Raw genomic sequence first — 17,134 nt, forward strand, 5'->3', positions numbered from 1 at the left:
CCAACATTTCTGATATCTCCAGTGGGGTTGGATAAAAATAGCCACCTTTTTCTTACCCAAAAGTGCTAAGTGTTAAATTCCACAGTGCTTTCTGACAAGTTGATGATTCACCTCATCCCTTTATTTTATTTTAATCTCTTTTTCTTGGAACTAAACCCCTAATGTTTTATCATTTCTTCAGCCACGTCAGTTTTCTTAGACAAACAGGGCAGAGAGGGAGAAAGTCCTACCAAGTCTTTCAGGCTGCATTTGAGAAATTTTGAGATTTCAGGGTTGCATGGAAGATTAAGGTGAGGAAACCTGGCCAACTGCAAGCAAACTTTGCTCTGTGGGGGAAAAAAGACCACACAAGTTGTTGGAAGAAAAACAAGGTTTCCTGCAAATCGAGAATTTGTCCAGAAACCATCAGTTGTTAAGGCAATGTGTCTCAAGCTCAGCCACATTAAGGTGGGTGGACTTCTACCTCCCAGAATTCCCCAGCCAGCCAACACTCATCCATCGTTGTTTATACTTCTGCATTCAAATATATTCTCCACAGAGTATTTGCAGCAGAAAGGCATTGCAAAAACAGAAAGAAAAGAAACATTTCCTCTCCCAAGGAAAAAAATTGCCCAGGGTAGCATCTCACCTGTTTGCCTGCTTCTGATTGCAATGCTAAAAAGACTCTCCTGCCACCAGATGGTGCCATTCCGTAAAATACATTTCAGGTAGATTTTGCAAAAAGCATATTTCCAAATCAATAGTTCAGGACAGGATTAGCATGCAAGAAGAAGGAAAAAAAGAAAAGAAAAAGAAAAGAAAAGAAAAGAAAGAAAGAAAGAAAGAAAGAAAGAAAGAAAGAAAGAAAGAAAGAAAGAAAGAAAGGGGGAGGGAGGGGGAGAGAGAAGGAAGGAAGGAAGGAAGGAAGGAAGGAAGGAAGGAAGGAAGGAAGGAAGGAAGGAAGGAAGGAAGGAAGGAAACGTAGACCAGGGGTGGGTAACTGTGGGAACTTTACAACATGCTGGCTCAGGAATTCTGGGAGTTGAAATCCACTGGTCATAAAGTTGGCGTAGTTGCCCACCCCTGGCATAGACAATACCAGATTAAATGCAGCAATGTTCTAAAGCCATTCGTTGTGGTGCAAACCAGCAGTATTTCTAGCTTCCTATTGTAAGCAGGTATGAAGTGGACATGGGGTATGTGCTGGTTAATTTACCAAACCAACCTATAACGAAGGTAATTGGAATGCAATATTGGAGGAGGGGCACAGGATTTTGTCCGGATGCAATGGGAAAAAATCTCCCTGTGCCCCACCTAGCTGGCCCTCCCGCTGAGTGTGCTGGGTAGCCTTCATCTCACAGGGTGTCCTTCATTGTCATGCAATGCGCTTGCCATTCTCCAGAGTGACTGCTTGTTTACCCATTTTTATTCCTGGCTGCACTTGCAAGGTGTCCTCAAGGCAGTGCTCAGGAGGGCATTTCATCATGACATATTTATAGATCTCCCCCCCCCCCAGGTCAAGCACACGTTGCCCAATGAGCTGCATGAGCTCAAACCTAAAACCTCTGCCTGAATCCAGCCTGTTGCTTCATAGCTCATGTGGACTAGGCTCTTTATTTCCCTTCAGATTTTAACTTCCGCCAACTGCAGGTGTGTCCACACAACTTCTGAGTTTTCACTTCAGACTTCCTTCAGGGCTCTGGTTGCAATGAGTAACCTGGGGGCATCTTTCTCTTGGAGGACCCAAATAGTCCTTGCCGTCATCAAACCACAGAATGATACTCATTATTCCAGATCTACGTTCATTTGGGGGGTGGCGGGAGGGAGGGGAAGCAGACATGGATTTCCTGGAAGATGGCAGACCTTCCCTGGGCGACTGCCAAGACACGGTTAAGATCAATAGCAGGGTTTGCCTTTCTTGAGACTGACAACGAACAATGGAAAGTTATGTTTGCAGGGCCATTCAGTCTTGCCCGAGAGTGAGATGCAAGGCAGGGCTGACCACTGGCAAACCACAACTGTCTTCAAAATGGTAGCAGTGGACACACGTCCTCAAGATTCTCAGCGTTAGGATTTTTTCTCCTAATTGTTTCTTGGTGGAATTCAAAAAAGGACTCTTTCTGCATTTGCACCCTCCTGCTTTTTTGCTTCCCTGATTTTATTGGCATGGTTTATGCTGCCACAATGATACAGTTTTTGGTGGGGTGCCCAGCTTGGGCTGCCCATCTAGTCAACTGGTAAAACTGGTGGGGGTGCCCAGCGGAGGGCTACTTTGGGATGGTGGCTTTTGAATTGTGCATCTTGTCCGGAAGTGATGGCAGGTCAAGTCACTGGTGAAAGTTGCTCACCCATATTGAAACGCCCTCAGATCTCCTCCTCCTCCCACCTGCTGAATGCCCCAAATTCTCTTTCCATCTACAGGCCAACACATCATAGGCCACACTCTTGTTCTTTCACAGCTCTCCTTTATGGTGATGTTTCTCAACCTCAGCCACTGCAGGTGTGTGGACATCAACTCCCAGAATTCCCCAGCCAGCCAGGCCAATTCTGGGTGTCAACAGCCATCTGTCTTCAAACTGCCAAGGTTGAGAAATTTAAGAATTTCATGCCACTCCCATCGGCAAGCTAGAAACCACAGTCAGGGCCTAGATCAGGGGTAGGCAACCTTGGCTCTTTTATGACTCGTGGACTTCAACTCCCAGAATTGCTGAGCCAGCCTGGCTTAGGAATTCTTGAAGTTGAAGTCCACGAGTCATAAAAGAGCCAAGGTTGCCTACCCCTGGCCTAGATCTTTTGTTCTACTTGGCCAGGGACCACATTCATAAATACTTTCAAAAAAGCAAACAATTCAAGTCCGAAACCGCAAAAATGCAGTGCAGAAAGGGAAACCTGATGCATAGATGCCAACGGATACCTGGCCAGCCAAGGCAGAGGGCACAGGTAAGTTGGAAAACGCATCTGCCTCCAACATGGTTTCTTCTGCAGTGGTTGACCAACTGCACCCCAAAGGCCAGAAGACCTCCACAACATTAAACCTACAATCTGCAATTTTCCTTTCCCAGTCAGAACACCTGGTAACTCAGGTCCTTTTGTTTCTTAGAAAAATTCAAAATCAGGAACCTCCTGTTTGTCCTCTTATCAACACCTGGTCCTGAGCACTCTCACCCTCCTGATGTTCCTTTGCTCAAGAGCAGCTGTGCGTGAAAGGTATCTCTCCCAGGAACGTCAAACAACTTGGTTCAACATCCTTGTCCACGTAGGTTATCTCAGTGTCAACAAAGAAGAATGCCAGTAATGAATCACAACTCTTATAGTTACAGCCCCAAAGTTTATGGCTAGAGCTGTGTTTGTGATCCGGATGAAACAGGATGCTTCCTTGTAAACCCGCTCGCCTGAATGTAGTTGGTGCACATAATTTTAGCATCTCAGGACCCAGCCAGGACCCCCTGTAGAGATTCCTCGGGCAAAGCTTTAGATGAGGGCAGTGGTGGGATTCAAATATGTGAACAACCAGTTCTCTGCATGGATGCTGCTTCCGGAAGTCCACTCTGGGCCTGGGCAACAAAAAAAATAGCTACCGGTTCTGCCCAAGTGGTGCGAACCAGCTGAATCCCACCACTGGATGAGGGACTGAAAACTTCCTTGTCTAGACTAACCTGCACTGGGAACACGGATGGAGCAATCTACTTGCCTCTTCAGCTCAGAAGATGGTTCCTTATCTCCTCCTTCCCAACCGTTTTTCACTGCAGGGGCAAGAGAGTGAATCTGGACCCTGCAAACCCTAGCTTCTGCCAGGGAGTGGTAGGCCTGACTAGAAGACCCTGAAGGTCTCACCCAATCCTATGATTCTACAATTGAGTGAGGACCCTCTTGATCTGAGATCTTACTTGATTTGGGTCAACACAAAGAAGGCTATCTCAACATTGCCCAGCTCTGCAAGCTGTGATTCCTCACCTGAACCCACCCACTTGCATTTGGTTTTAATTTTTTAAACACCCCCCCCCCAATTTGGCCACAAAAGAAACAATGAATATCATGTCTAAGTAGAACACGGAAGGGGTTAAAAGACAGAGCTAGTTCAGGTTGGCCAAGATTCAGTTGGGCCATTTATGTATTCAGTTGGGCCATTTATGAAAATTGATTGTTTATTGTCCCTTGTTGAAGGCTCAGGAAGATTCTCAAAAATCCATCCAGGTACCTTGATTGGGGGGCCACCCTCCTCCTTCCTGTTCAACTTGAATGGGAAGGTGGATTTTCATCTTGGCTGCAGTGGACTGTTTCAAAATAAGTGGTGGTTATAAAACACCACCGATTAGAATCAAGGTAGCAATTGCTGGTAATTCATTAATAGAGAAGAACTGGATGCCTCATTAAAGCATCATCTGGGTAGCATTTCACATGCAATTTAGCGGCCAGGGTTGAGACCGTTTCTGGTCCTGCCAACTCAGGAGGTCACGACAGCCTTGCCTGGTCCACCTGTCTTGACTCCGGGAGGAGAAAAGAAGGTGGGGGGAGGGGTAACTTGGGCAGATGGTCTACCTTCTACCAACCAACGGATTTTGCAGCTTCAATACAAAAACTCTTCCCAGCTGCAGCCACAGTGATCTACAGGCCCCAGTGAAGAAGCAGCCATGGGAAGACTTGGATGGACTTTTTGCCCGAAACAGGCGGGGGGGGGGGAATTGATGTTCTCCACTTACATCAGTTTTTTTTAGTGATGGTTCAAAGGTAGAATGGCACTGAAAAATGTGACTTATGACTGTTTTTTATAGTTATGACCTTTGCAGCATCTCCATGGGCAGGTGATCAAAATTCAGATGCTTGGCAAGTGACTCGTATTTATAACCGTGGCTGTGTCCCGAGGTCACAACTTTTGCAACTTTTGCCAAGCAGTCAGTGGAGAAGCCAGATTCACTTAACAACCAGGTTACTAACTTATCAAGTACAGTGATTCACTTAACAACTGTGGCAAGAAAGATCATAATATGGGGCAAAATTCACTTAACAGCTGTCAAATTTAACAACAGAAATTGTGTTCATACGTTGAGGACTACCTGTATGGCATATGAATGCAATGACTGGATTGTTTGAGAAAATGGAAGCTCTTGTTTAACACTAAAGTCAAGGATGAATTTACCTTCAGTAAAAGAAGACAGACGTTGCTCTGTTTTACATTTATTGTTTCTTTCTATAATTTTTGTTTTTCCACTTCTCTCTCTCTCTCTCTCTCTGAGCTGTTTTTCTCTTTGACCATTTGTTTTCATCAGTTTATATTTTATTTAAAAAATTAATAAAGTTATAAGCTATCGCATTCAGCGGAGCTAAGACGTTTTCCATACAATATTTCACAGGACTTAGACGACTCCACGAGGCATCACTTTTCAGACATCCCTCTGAAGGTCAAACTGCAAAGTTCCTCTAGGCCAACTGACTTGCTGTTCCATGAATCAGGCTGTTCTCTACTTGCCTCCTCTATTGAGTCCAGTGAGATTTACTCCCAGGTAAGAACCTTTGTAACTGCACCCAGAGTTGAGTTTCTTTTCAAAAATTGTCCACTTCTTGATTCCTCTATTCTGGGAACATTTTGTCCCCACCCATCCAGTGATTGTCTTCTGAGACGTAAGGCATGTTTCACATATCCTACACCTGGACATCTAATCCACATCTCCTTTGTGAAGCTGCTAGAACTTGACGTTGCTTCTAAAAGGTCACCAAACAAGCTCAGAAACAGCTCCTCAGCTTCTCCCTGTTGGTTCATGGCTGTGATATGAATGGCCACACCTCTGGATTGGAGAGATCCGAGACCCGGGCAAATGGGAAGGCAGCCTCTCTCAGCCCCGCCCCATCTGAACTCTACCTGCAATTCATCACAGCTCTCAGGTTACACTGGTGAGCAAGCCAGCCATGCAGAGATGAGGAGGGGCTCTCCTTCAGAGCCCAAGTAAACCACCTGTTAACTGTGCTGATTCCAACACGAGAACTTTGAATCTTCCAGAGGAGTTTGGAAGCAGAGATTTAGATTTCAGAAGCTGGAGAATCGGTTGCTCTCCGAAGATGTATTTCAGAGATAAAAGGTTCCTGTGTCAGATTCCACACCTGCTGGCACTGGGGACTCTCATGTTGCTGGCCACAGTCATGCTGAAGTACAGCCGTTGGCAGTGTGACCCCAGCTCTCTAGAGACAGACAGCACGGGCCCCCGAGGTCAGTACTGCAAGGACCAGTTGTACCAGTCAGTGAGACTCTCCCCCATGGAGAACATCAGTTGCTCTGGGATCAGCCGAGGGGACACAAAGGCTTTGCAGGACGCTCTGGTGAGCAAGATGCAATGGAAGAAAAAGCGGGTGGCCCTAGAAGAGATGTTCTACCTGAACGCAACCAAGGATTGTCAGAACTTTAAAGAAGAGAGAAGATTCATTGGGTTCCACCTGAGTGAAGAGGAAGAAAACTTCCCGATTGCTTATTCCATGGTGATCCACGAGAACATCGAGATGTTTGAAAGGTTACTGAGATCCATCTTTGCTCCTCAGAACGTATACTGTGTCCACGTGGACAGCAAATCTCCCGAACCTTTCCAAAAAGCCGTTCGGGCCATTGCCTCCTGCTTCAACAATGTTTTTCTGGCTTCTAAGCAGGAGAGTGTGGTGTACGCCTCTTGGTCGAGGGTCCAAGGTGATCTGAACTGCATGAAGGACCTGCTTCAAAGCAAGGTGCGTTGGAGGTACCTCCTGAACACCTGCGGGACTGATTTCCCTATCAAGACGAACACAGAGATTGTCCGAGCCCTAAAACTGCTGAATGGGAAAAACAACATGGAGTCTGAGAAACCGTCATCCTATAAAAGGAACCGCTGGAAATACCACCACGAAGTGACCAATGGCATTGTCCAGACCAAGATGACAAAGGGCCCCCCTCCCCAAAAGTCTCCCATGTTCACCGGCAGCGCCTACATCGTGGTCACCAGGGAGTTTGTCCAGCACCTCTTTGAGGACCCCACCGCCAGGCGCTTGATCGAGTGGTGCAAGGATACGTACAGCCCGGATGAGCATCTCTGGGCCACCTTGCATCGGATGCCAGAGGTGCCAGGCTCAGTCCCTCCCAATGACAAATTTGACCTCACAGACATGAACGCCATTGCCCGGCTGGTGAAGTGGGCCTACATCGAAGGGGACATCAGCAAGGGAGCCCCTTACGGCCAGTGTTCTGGAGTCTACCGGCGGGCAGTCTGCGTGTATGGATTTGGAGACCTCCCCTGGCTACTCTCACAGCATCACCTCTTTGCCAACAAGTTCGACCCCAGCATTGACGACTACGTCATCCAGTGTTTGGAAGAGTATTTGCGCTACAAGACCATCTATCAAGAGCCCCTTTGAGCGTGGCCCAGCCCTCAAGAAGGACAGACAGGGGATTCCGCTAAGAGCAGGACATACAAGTTTTGGGTCTATCAGATGTGCCGGACTTCATGTCATAGACCTTCGGCATTCTGAAAGACTTTTTCCTCCTAGATCTGACATTCAGGGACCTTGCAAGCCATCAGGTAGGGAGATGATTCCCCCGCCCTGCCCCCGGGGCAGAGGGTGGAAGGGGACTTGCGCAACCACACTCCGTTCAGTTTCAGCAGAACTGGCACTGTGGGTTGGAATTATGACTCATTCTCCTGCCTTGCGTTGCTTCCTTGTTGTGGGAAAAATGTGTGTCTGATGAACATAAGTATTTGGATTCTGTCCTCCTATATTTTTAAGATATGGTGGTAAGGAGAAGCTGGCATTTTATCATTTCCGTTGATCTGTTTTCTGTAGGGGGGAAAACAGCCGCTGATCGCTGATCGGGTAAGAGGAAACTGTTTGGGAAGGTGTTCCTCCTCCAGAGCCCTCCTCCCCTCCACCTCCTCTTCCCCATCCCTTTACAGCTTCCCAGGCACCCAATTTCCATGCAGGTTACTGTGTAAGCAAATTGGCATCTTATTTCTCAACACGGCTATGCCTTTCACTCAATTTTCATTTCCAAGTGGTATCAAATGTCAAAAGAATATCTTGCTTTTTATATTCTGTATGAAGCTGCTAGGCTGCCTGCTTCCTGGTGATGAGCCAGGAATGCTTTCTTGAGCCTTACAGGTTGTATAGATATTGCCAGCTTATAACGCCAGTCTGTTCTTGCCAGGGTAGCTCGTCCCTTCCTCAGCCGAAAAGGCCTTCTTGTCAGCAAGGGCTATCGTTTTTCACCTTCTCCACTGGCTAGAGGACGTTCCTTCAGCTATCTGGGGGATTTGGGGAGTTGAAGTCCATTCCTTTCATAGCATGCATCCGGGAATTGAAGTCCGCCTCTCTTAAAGCATCCTAGCTGGGGAATCCTGGGAGTCCACCCATCTTAAAGTTGACATGGTTGAGAAACACCAGCTTCCACATTATATTGTCCTAACATAAACCAAGAAGGAAAGATGGGTCTAAGGATTAGTTGGGAAGAATTTGTAGGGATGGTGGGAAGTGTAGTCCAACATATCTGGTGGACACCAGGTTAAAGAAGATTGACAGTCTTTTGTTGATCTTCATCTCTCGGTGGTTTATCCATGCCACGTTGTGCCATATGATGAAGGTGCTCAAATACGTTTTAAGATTGCCATTGAAGTCCTACCTATTTCCATGTATGTAAATCCAGGGGCTAACGTCACACCGTGTTTCCAGGGGTTTATTTATGCATGTGCCAAAGTGTGTGTGTCTATATGCAAAAAGGCCACACTGTGAAAACATCAGAATAAACTAAACCGCAGTTTCTACTTTTGGTTTTTGTGGGAACTTTGCCTTTCACGCTAAATCCAGGAGAACTTTTGATGATGATCCAGGGCAATTTGCAGGCAATTTTCTTTGGGGAGGAAATGTCTAGGGAGATTCTCAATTATGCAGGTCATGGTTGTCTCAAAGTTCATCAGAATAGAAGAAGCTCCTTGGATGAGAAGCGAAATGTTTTCAAGTCCAGGTGCCTTTTCGAAAAACAGTTACCTTTGGGACTTTTCTTTGGGGATTGTCAACTTAAACTGGAATCAGAAACTGACATTAAACCAAAGCCGTTGAGAAGCCAAGTTGCTCTCCCCGTCTGCTTGAGTGGGTCGAAAACTGGCGAATGCCAACTGCAACCTGCCCTCCCCCCATCCCGGTTCCTTTCTTCCCAGACCCCAACAGCCCCTCGACTTCTCTCCAAGAGGGAAAGGGATCCAAGAAGGAAGGATCAGCAGTGCAGCTGATCTGGTTCCCTGGACAACACCTGATGAGGCAACAACTTAATTCCACAGCTGCTACGCAACGCCAGGTCCAAAGAACGCCCTTCTTACAAAACTACAGCTGTGGGCGGAAAAGATATTTATTCCTTTTTTTCCCCTTTGCCCTTACCTTGAAAAAGAGCCTTACTGGCAATACCTGATTTATTGCACACTTCTTCTGGGTCTCCCTTGCCAAGCGCTCAAAGGGCAGTGCCAATCGAAGGCCTCTTGAGAAGAACCGTCTTCTCCCTGGGCTGGGTGAGTGGCTGCTGACCTGCCACACCAGCACAGAGGTCTCTGGTGGGTTCGTGCCAGGCTGTGTTTAAGTTGAGGGACGCAATTGGGGTAGGTTTGGTAGCAGCAGCCAAATCTTCCCCAATTCTTTAGCATTGGAAGTCAAAAGAGGGAAGCTATGCATTAATGGAAGAATATCTCCAGCTGCCTCAAACCGGCCGTTCAATGTAGCAAAACCAAAACTCGCTTGTGCGCAGTGCTGCAATAAATATGCAGGAAGGAAAGCGCAGCCACACGGCAAATAAGCTGCTCAAATAATTGTTAATTACAACCATCAAATTTTATTTTGCAAGATAACACCGCAGGATGTAGAAAGCTTCCCCCCCTTCCAAGAAAAGCAAACAAACCCAGCCTCTCCCTGGAGGAAATTACCCAAGAGGATCATCAAAGGAGCAATTGTTTGAGTGGAATTTTGCCACACATCATGGAACTAAAGTGACATGGAAACACAGACTCAGCAAGCCCAAAGAAGCAAAATTAAGCTGGTAAATCAGTTCAGGATTAGACAGGTTTTACCTGTTCTGTTTTCTTTTCTATCTGCTCATAAAACTAGATGCACAAACGTTTGCTCAAGTATTGACATCAAGCTGACCAGTCCATGGTTACCTGGGAGCGCTTCTCAACAATTTCACCCATCTCCTATTTCTTTGGTATGTCCCCAACTCTGAGTTCAGCTAAACCTCCCTTTGCACCTACAGATATTTCTCAACAGAGGACTGCAAAGGAGCTTGCCCATGATGCTCCTGTGCCATAACCGTTGAGCGCTTGATCCCGTGACCACAGACCATCAATCAAATCCGGGGCATAAGTCTTTTTCAGGTCAGCTGTTAAGCAAAGGGTCATACCTGTACAAGAGACACATTTTGTTATTTTGTGGGTGTGCGTGTGTGCCTTGGGTCACTATGATGTAAGCTTTGAGCAAGGGTATCCAGACTTGGCCAGGTTAAGCCTTGTGGACTTCTACTCCCAGAATTCCCCATGCTGGCTGGGGATTTCTGGGAGCTGAAGTCCACAAGGCTTAAAGTAGCCGAAGTTGGACACCCCTGCCTTAGCAAGAGTGAATTTAAATGTCAATTTCAATGTTTCTAGCAGACAGCTTGGAAGACCCCAAGAAGAGGGCAAGGGTCTGCTAGAACAGAAGGCAGCCAAACAACAAATGAGGAACAATCAATCATAGTTCATTCTATCCACCATGAGCTTCTGCAACTCTGGTTTAGACTTATAGATTTGTAAAGTCATTCTGAAGCAGGGCAACCTGTTTTTACATCACTCATGCATCTGTCATAGTACTGTAGGTTTTTACTTTCAAGAAATTTCCACTTGGCCAAAGCTTTTTTAAAAAAATCAGTAATCTACTACATCCGGCAGCCATTGGATCTCCAGATCTGTTTGGTGAAGCGTTGCTAAGTGCTGCATGCAGAAAACGAGGGCCAGTTTTAAGCCTTTTGTAAAGGATTCCACCGCTGCCCAACCACACCTACATCGAAAAGCAGTCCTAAAAGTGAACGAGACAAACATACGTGCCTGGCCTTGTCAAGAGGGCACAAAGGATATTCACGTTTAGAAATTAAGTATGTTTCTATGCCCACAATCAAGCGGCTGTCTCATGACAGAGGAAAATGATTGAACTATTTAGCAACAAGACAGAAACTAGCCAGGGAAGATCTTATCTGAGAAATCTTACTCAGTTCAGAACAACCAACATTCCCATTAGCAACAGAAAAAGGCGCAGCTCCAGGTAACAATGCTTACTTTTTGTTGCAAATATACGTCAGTTCCTTCGTTGCTACTCAGAATGCTTGGGTGAGTCCATAAAGGCAGAATTCAGGTTGCTGAACTCCCAGTTTGGGATTCAAGACTAAACTTGGGTTGTTAATTCTCCCTTGACTGAATATCGTTAATTTTAAAAAGGAGCTGGTAAAGATTCCAATACCGAATGAATACAAGTGGCCAATACAACCTGTATAACATTTGCAAAGCCCTGAGATTTTAAGGGGGAAAAACAAGTGAATCCATCAAGAGCTGATCGTACGTACCGGTAGGAAGAGGATTCAATACTTTTCACGCTACTAAAAGTTTTAAATAAAATATTTATTGGTGACCTTGATGAACCCAAAAGTAGCCGTGTATGTTTCATCCTTATTTTTGATCCTCTTTTTTTAAAAAAGCAAGCTTGCTTATCTTCATCACTGAGCCAGCGCCCGGAGGTGCCTTATGGGACCTTGCTAAGACAGTTCCACAAGGCCTTCCAGAAAAAGTGAGCTTTGCCTACATTATTAAAACAACTCCCGACAGAGTCTTTCTTTGTCCAGGCTGCTTCCCGGGAAGCCCTGCCCATCACATCCGCGTGGGCTCAGAGGCCCCAATCCCCCTTCACTCCGCAGCATTCGAACCCGTATCTGGAGGCAAGGAGAACATCAGGTGAGAAACACAGCTCAAAAACCAAAGCTACACAGAAGGAATTTAAGACTATTTATTCTTAATAAGCCAGTTTGCTCTTGTGGTTAAGACACCAGGCTAGAAATAAATGAGTTCCAGTCAGCCCCAAAGGCAGCTGGGTGAATCTGGACGCATCACTCTCTTGTCAGGGCAAATATCATTTAGACTTTATATACCACTCCAAAGTCTTTACAGCCCTCTCCAAGAGGTTTTACAGAGTCAGCCTCTTGCCCCCAACAATCTAGGTCCTAATTTTACTGACCTCGGAAGGAAGGGAGGCTGAGTCAACCTTGAACTTCTAGTAGTCAGCAGAAATAGCCTGCAGTACTGCATTCTAACCACTACGCCACCATTACTAATAGTAGTAATGTGATATTATTCAAGATCCAAAGGTCAAATTAACTGTACTATTGTATTTTAACTAGGAGAACAGAGAATTTGTGTCCTGAATCATTAAACTCAGAAATAATTTTAATTTCCTTTGGCCTAAATGATTTTTCCCCCTTCACGTTTAAACAGCACATAACGTGGTAAAGATAAATTCTTTGTCTGTAAAGATAAATCCTAAGACAAAGCATCCAAAAACCCTGTTCAGGTCAACACCCGGAGCTAAGTTTTGATTTTGACAATTATAAACATAAAATCCCTGATCTAAACAGATCCAGCCCTCCGGCAGCATTGCAAAAATGGAAACCGCAGTACGAAATCAAGAGTTTGCTCTGGACAAATAGGTAAAAGGAAGTCGATCACGGCGTGTGGATCTGTCGGAAGGAAGGAGGCACTTCTGCAAATACACAGCTCAAGCAGTTTCTGCATCTGGAATTTCAACAAGGCTCCCCCTGAGTTGCTGAAAGCCACATTCAACAACTGCAGTCGGGTGGGGGAAGAGAGCTGGGGAGTTTACACAAGCAGGCTCTGTACTGAGAGGAGATAGTGAGCTTCTCTGGACCAGGGTGCCTGCTCCTTTTGTTGATTTTGGCAGCCCAAAGTGTAAGTAAAGATGCTGTTAATCCTCCTAACAAATCAGCAAAGGCCAGGTATGTTGAAGATCAAAGAGAAAAAAAGAGCTGCATTTTGTACATCCACTTTTTCAAAAGGGACACAATCACAGATCTGCTTGACTTCACTATCCTTAGAGCGGGCTTTTTCAACCTCGGCCACTTTAAGGGGGGGTGGACTGCAACTCCCAGAATTCCCCAGCCAAGTGGCTGGGGAATTCTGGGAGTTGCAGTCCACCCCCCTTAAAGTGGCCGAGGTTGAGAAACAGAGAAACAGAGAGAGAGAGAGAGAGAGAGAGAGAGAGAGAGAGAGAGAAAGAACTCCCAAACTTACTTTTCCCATCGCAGGCCACAATTTTAACTTTATCCACTTTCACCACCTCGGTGACCTCTCTGAATTCCACATCGTTCAGCACGAAGGTCCAAACATTGTCGCAAAACCTGTACGTATTCAGAGAGCCCTTTGGGGGGGGAAAGAAGAGAGAAAAGGGAGGGGGCGTTTAGGAAAAGGGAAAAACCAAACAGTACCTGTTGAACTGGGCAGCCCAATTCTTTCTTCCCTTACCGATAAAGGCAGGCAGCCATTCTGGAAAACGACATAGCTCTATCGCCCCCTTGTGGTCATCAAAGGAACGACCGTGGAGCAGGAGAATTTGGGGGAATTTTAGAATATTGTTGCTTTTGTTCTCTTAATTGATGTCAGCCCTCAGTCCTGTTGCGATTCTATGGCGCCATATTTTTTATTTATTTATTTATATTTTATTTTATTTATTTATTTATTTATTTTTATTTTTTTATTTTAATTCCATTTATACCCCGCCCTTCTCCGAAGACTCAGGGCGGCTTACAAGCTTAGCAGTATTAAGGTGATTTCATCGTGGTTTTACCTTAATTTTTTATCTCTGGCCACGTAGTTTGTATTTTCTGATTTTTATTCAAACTTGTATTTGTGTTGTATAATGTAATGTATAACGGAGATGCCACATGCTAACCGACCACATCACTAAGCAATGGATGTTCCACCCTCAATACTATTCGTAAATGTATCTGTACTGGTGCTCAGCCTGCTCAACTAAGGCGTGAAACACAGCCACCCCAGGGTTTGGAAGGCTTACATAATATCTTATTACTTTCGCTGCTATCAAGCAACTGTTTTTATACACGTAGTTTAATGACCGTCCAAAGTTACAGCACTGAAAAAAATGTGACTTATGACCATTTTTCATACTTATGACCACTGCAGCATCTGCACTGTCATGCAATCAAAATTCGGACACTCGGCAACTGACTCGTATTTATGACGGTTGCAGAGTCCCGGGGGGGTCATGTGATTGCCTTTTGCTTCCCTCTGACAAGCAGAGTCAATGGGGAAGTCGGATTCACTCAACAACCGTGTTACTAACTCTAACGACCGCAGTGATTCCCTTAACAACTGTGGCAAGGAAGGTCGTAAAAGGGGGGGGGGGCAAAACCCAGTTAACAACTGTCTGATTTAACAACAGAAATTTTGAGCTCAATTGCAGTTATAAGTCAAGGGCTACCTATATCCCTTTTGAGCATTATGTTTGAAAGGGGAATTAGAGGAAACGGGAACTATGAAGAAAAAAATCTATGTTCTGCTAGCATTTTAGGTGCTTCTTAGAAGAGCTGCAATCGGATGTTTGTATGCAAACTTAGTCAATACTAGCTGAAGCCATTAATGATTTCTAATTAACATTTCTTACCCTGAAATTGACTCTGTTTCTGACCCGCTGTGCTAATGCAGCATTGATGGCTTTGTCAAACTGTAGGAGGACTTGAAGAGCGAGCTGGGGAGTGATCTGCTGAGACTGAAAGATTGCATAATAAAACTATAAACTCCAAAGACAAACATTCATCTGCCTAAAATCAGAACTTTGTTTTGATATTCACGCACTGATTGGTGTACCACGTTTGTCCAAACAGCCAAAACTTTCAGAGCACAGATTAGAATTTCCAATTTAAAATTTCAACTGACATGACGTGACTAGTTTTTCTCATTCCCTTCAACCACAGTACAAATGCAGAACGCTAAAGACATTTAAATTACAACTTCATGAGCTTAGCAAACATTGTCCATCAGAACTCAAACCCTTGTTTTGAGTTTGAGAAACGGGGCAGTTAAGATTATTGTCTTCATTTCCGACATCTTACTTTTTGCTTCCATCTCCAATTATGATATGGAGGAAAAGCAAGCGCTGTTAACACGTTTTCACCTAAGCAGTGTTCATTGCTTTTGATCTCCGACAGCAAAACTAACATGACCCTACTTAAATCACGTTCATATTACTTAAGCCCTTTATTCAGACAGATGGGAATAAAAAGCAGCTTCTCTCTTACCTGAATGAGCTCATCCAGGCTTTCCTGAAGACTGTTTCCCAGGGTGGTGTTTCTATACAGCTGGTAAGCCATGGCTCAAGCAGGTAGATGCTGATCATCCACAGATCTGAAACTTTCACCAAAGATCTGGAAAATCCAGGGTAAGAGTTTTATTCTGGCCGAGGGATGCATAAGGGGCACAACGCAGAGCCTGAGATAGGAGAGCTTCCAGCATGTTCAAGAAAAAGTTCCTTTTTCTTCACAAAACACACATTACAATAAAAACCACATAAAAGAACCAAACACCATTTCGCTTCCTTGCCGATTAAACCCTGCCTACACCCTGCCCTTCAAATTACAGGTAGTCCTCGGTTTACGACCACAAGAGCCCAAAATTTCTGTTGCTCGGTGAGACATTTAAGTGAGTTTTGCCCCATTGTACAACCTTTCTTGCTGTAGGCGTTAAGTGAATCATCTCAGTTATTAAGTTAGCAATACGGTCATTAAGTGAAACTGGCTTCCCCCACTGACTTTGCTTGACAGGTCACAAAAGGGGGTCACGTGACCCGGGACACTGCGACCATCCTAAGTGTAAGTCAGTTGCCAAGTGTGTGAATTTTGATCACGTGACCACGGGGAGGCTGCCACGGTTGTGTGAAACGCGGTCGTAAGTCACTTTTTTCCAGTGCCGTCGTAACTTTGAACGGTCACTAAATCGTTGTAAGTCGAGGACTACCTGTGCACTCAAGTAACGCACGGATGCTTCTTCGGGTGCATCTCTGGTTGCAGGCAGATGCTTCGCAGGGCAGATGTTCCCCCCCAACCCCCCCCCGCCCCCTTCCCGGGCAGGCTAGGCAGAGACGCATGCGCACTTTCTCTCCAGCGGCCTCTCTCGGACTAGGCAGCTGGCCCTTCCCGGGCCCTGCGGGTCGGGGGTCCCCGGCAGCCCCACAGCTCCTTCCGCGGGGAAGGCGGGTCCCCACTCCTGGCCGCCTCTCTTGGGCACGTGCGCACCCGCGGACACGCGTGCACAAGCCCCCTCCTCCGCATGCGAGTTTGGCCGGGAGGAGCGGCCGCCCCGAGACGCGCCTGGGCCCCGGCAGAGCCGAGCTGCGCGGCCTGCGCTGGGCCCGGCGTCCCGAGGCCGGGCAGGGGCCGCCGAGGGGGGGGCAGCGCGGGGAGCGGGCCGGAAGGGAGCGGCTGCCCGGGCGCTACCTGGGCCGGGAGGGGCCCTCGCCCGCACGGGGCCCGCCGGGCTCCTCCAGACCTCCGACGCGGAGAAACGGGCTGCCGGCTACGACCCCCGCCTGTTTCCGACTCCACCGGGAGCGGGGCCCGGAAGCGGAAGTCGATATGCCAGCCGCAGGCGCGACCATAGAGCCACGGCGTCGCAGGCGCGAAAGGCGAGCGCGCGCGCATGCGCTTCCCGGGAAGGGGCGGGCGAGGGGCGTTTGGCAAGCCAAGCGAAGGTGGCGCGTGCGCAGAAAAGACAGCCGTTGGCCTCGCTCGGCGGCGCTTCCGGAGTCCGCGCGCGGCGGGTTCGACTCGCCTTTCGGGAACGGCCTCTACAGGTCGGCAAGGCCGCAGGCGCTGCCCGTTGGCAATGCAAGGGACACGTGCTCTGTGCACGCGCAGAGGAGCCCAGCGGCTCTGCAGGCAGGGTCTCTCTGCTGGCCCTTGGATGGGAGGCCACCGGGAGATCCTGGTTGTAACCTGAACTGGAGAAAAGGAGCAAACGCTGCTCCAGGGTCTCCAGGGAATTCAAGGCCACCCTCCTGGCACCTGGATCCTGCACAGGCCTTGCCCACCCACCATTAAACCAAGCGCAGACATAAA

The 17,134-nt window shown here is 46.9% G+C and overlaps 2 protein-coding genes across 2 annotated transcripts; one reads left to right on the forward strand and one right to left on the reverse strand.

The window, feature by feature from the left end:
* Window positions 1-5,535: 5,535 nt before the first annotated feature.
* GCNT3 (glucosaminyl (N-acetyl) transferase 3, mucin type) lies at window positions 5,536-8,681 on the forward strand. Its single transcript, XM_083371087.1, has one exon. The coding sequence runs from the start codon at window positions 6,034-6,036 to the stop codon at window positions 7,348-7,350; it is 1,317 nt and encodes a 438-aa protein (XP_083227213.1). The 5' UTR covers window positions 5,536-6,033; the 3' UTR covers window positions 7,351-8,681.
* A 2,915-nt stretch (window positions 8,682-11,596) lies between these two features.
* On the reverse strand, window positions 11,597-16,715 carry GTF2A2 (general transcription factor IIA subunit 2). Its single transcript, XM_083371493.1, has 5 exons — window positions 16,514-16,715; window positions 15,320-15,445; window positions 14,686-14,790; window positions 13,296-13,422; window positions 11,597-11,923 (listed from the first exon to the last, which is right to left on the reverse strand). The coding sequence occupies exons 2-5, from the start codon at window positions 15,389-15,391 to the stop codon at window positions 11,898-11,900; spliced, it is 330 nt and encodes a 109-aa protein (XP_083227619.1). The 5' UTR covers window positions 15,392-15,445; window positions 16,514-16,715; the 3' UTR covers window positions 11,597-11,897.
* Between the last annotated feature and the right edge of the window lie 419 nt (window positions 16,716-17,134).

The sequence above is a fragment of the Vipera ursinii genome (assembly GCF_947247035.1).
Source record: "Vipera ursinii genome assembly, chromosome: 11".
NCBI classification, from domain to species: Eukaryota; Metazoa; Chordata; class Lepidosauria; order Squamata; family Viperidae; genus Vipera; species Vipera ursinii.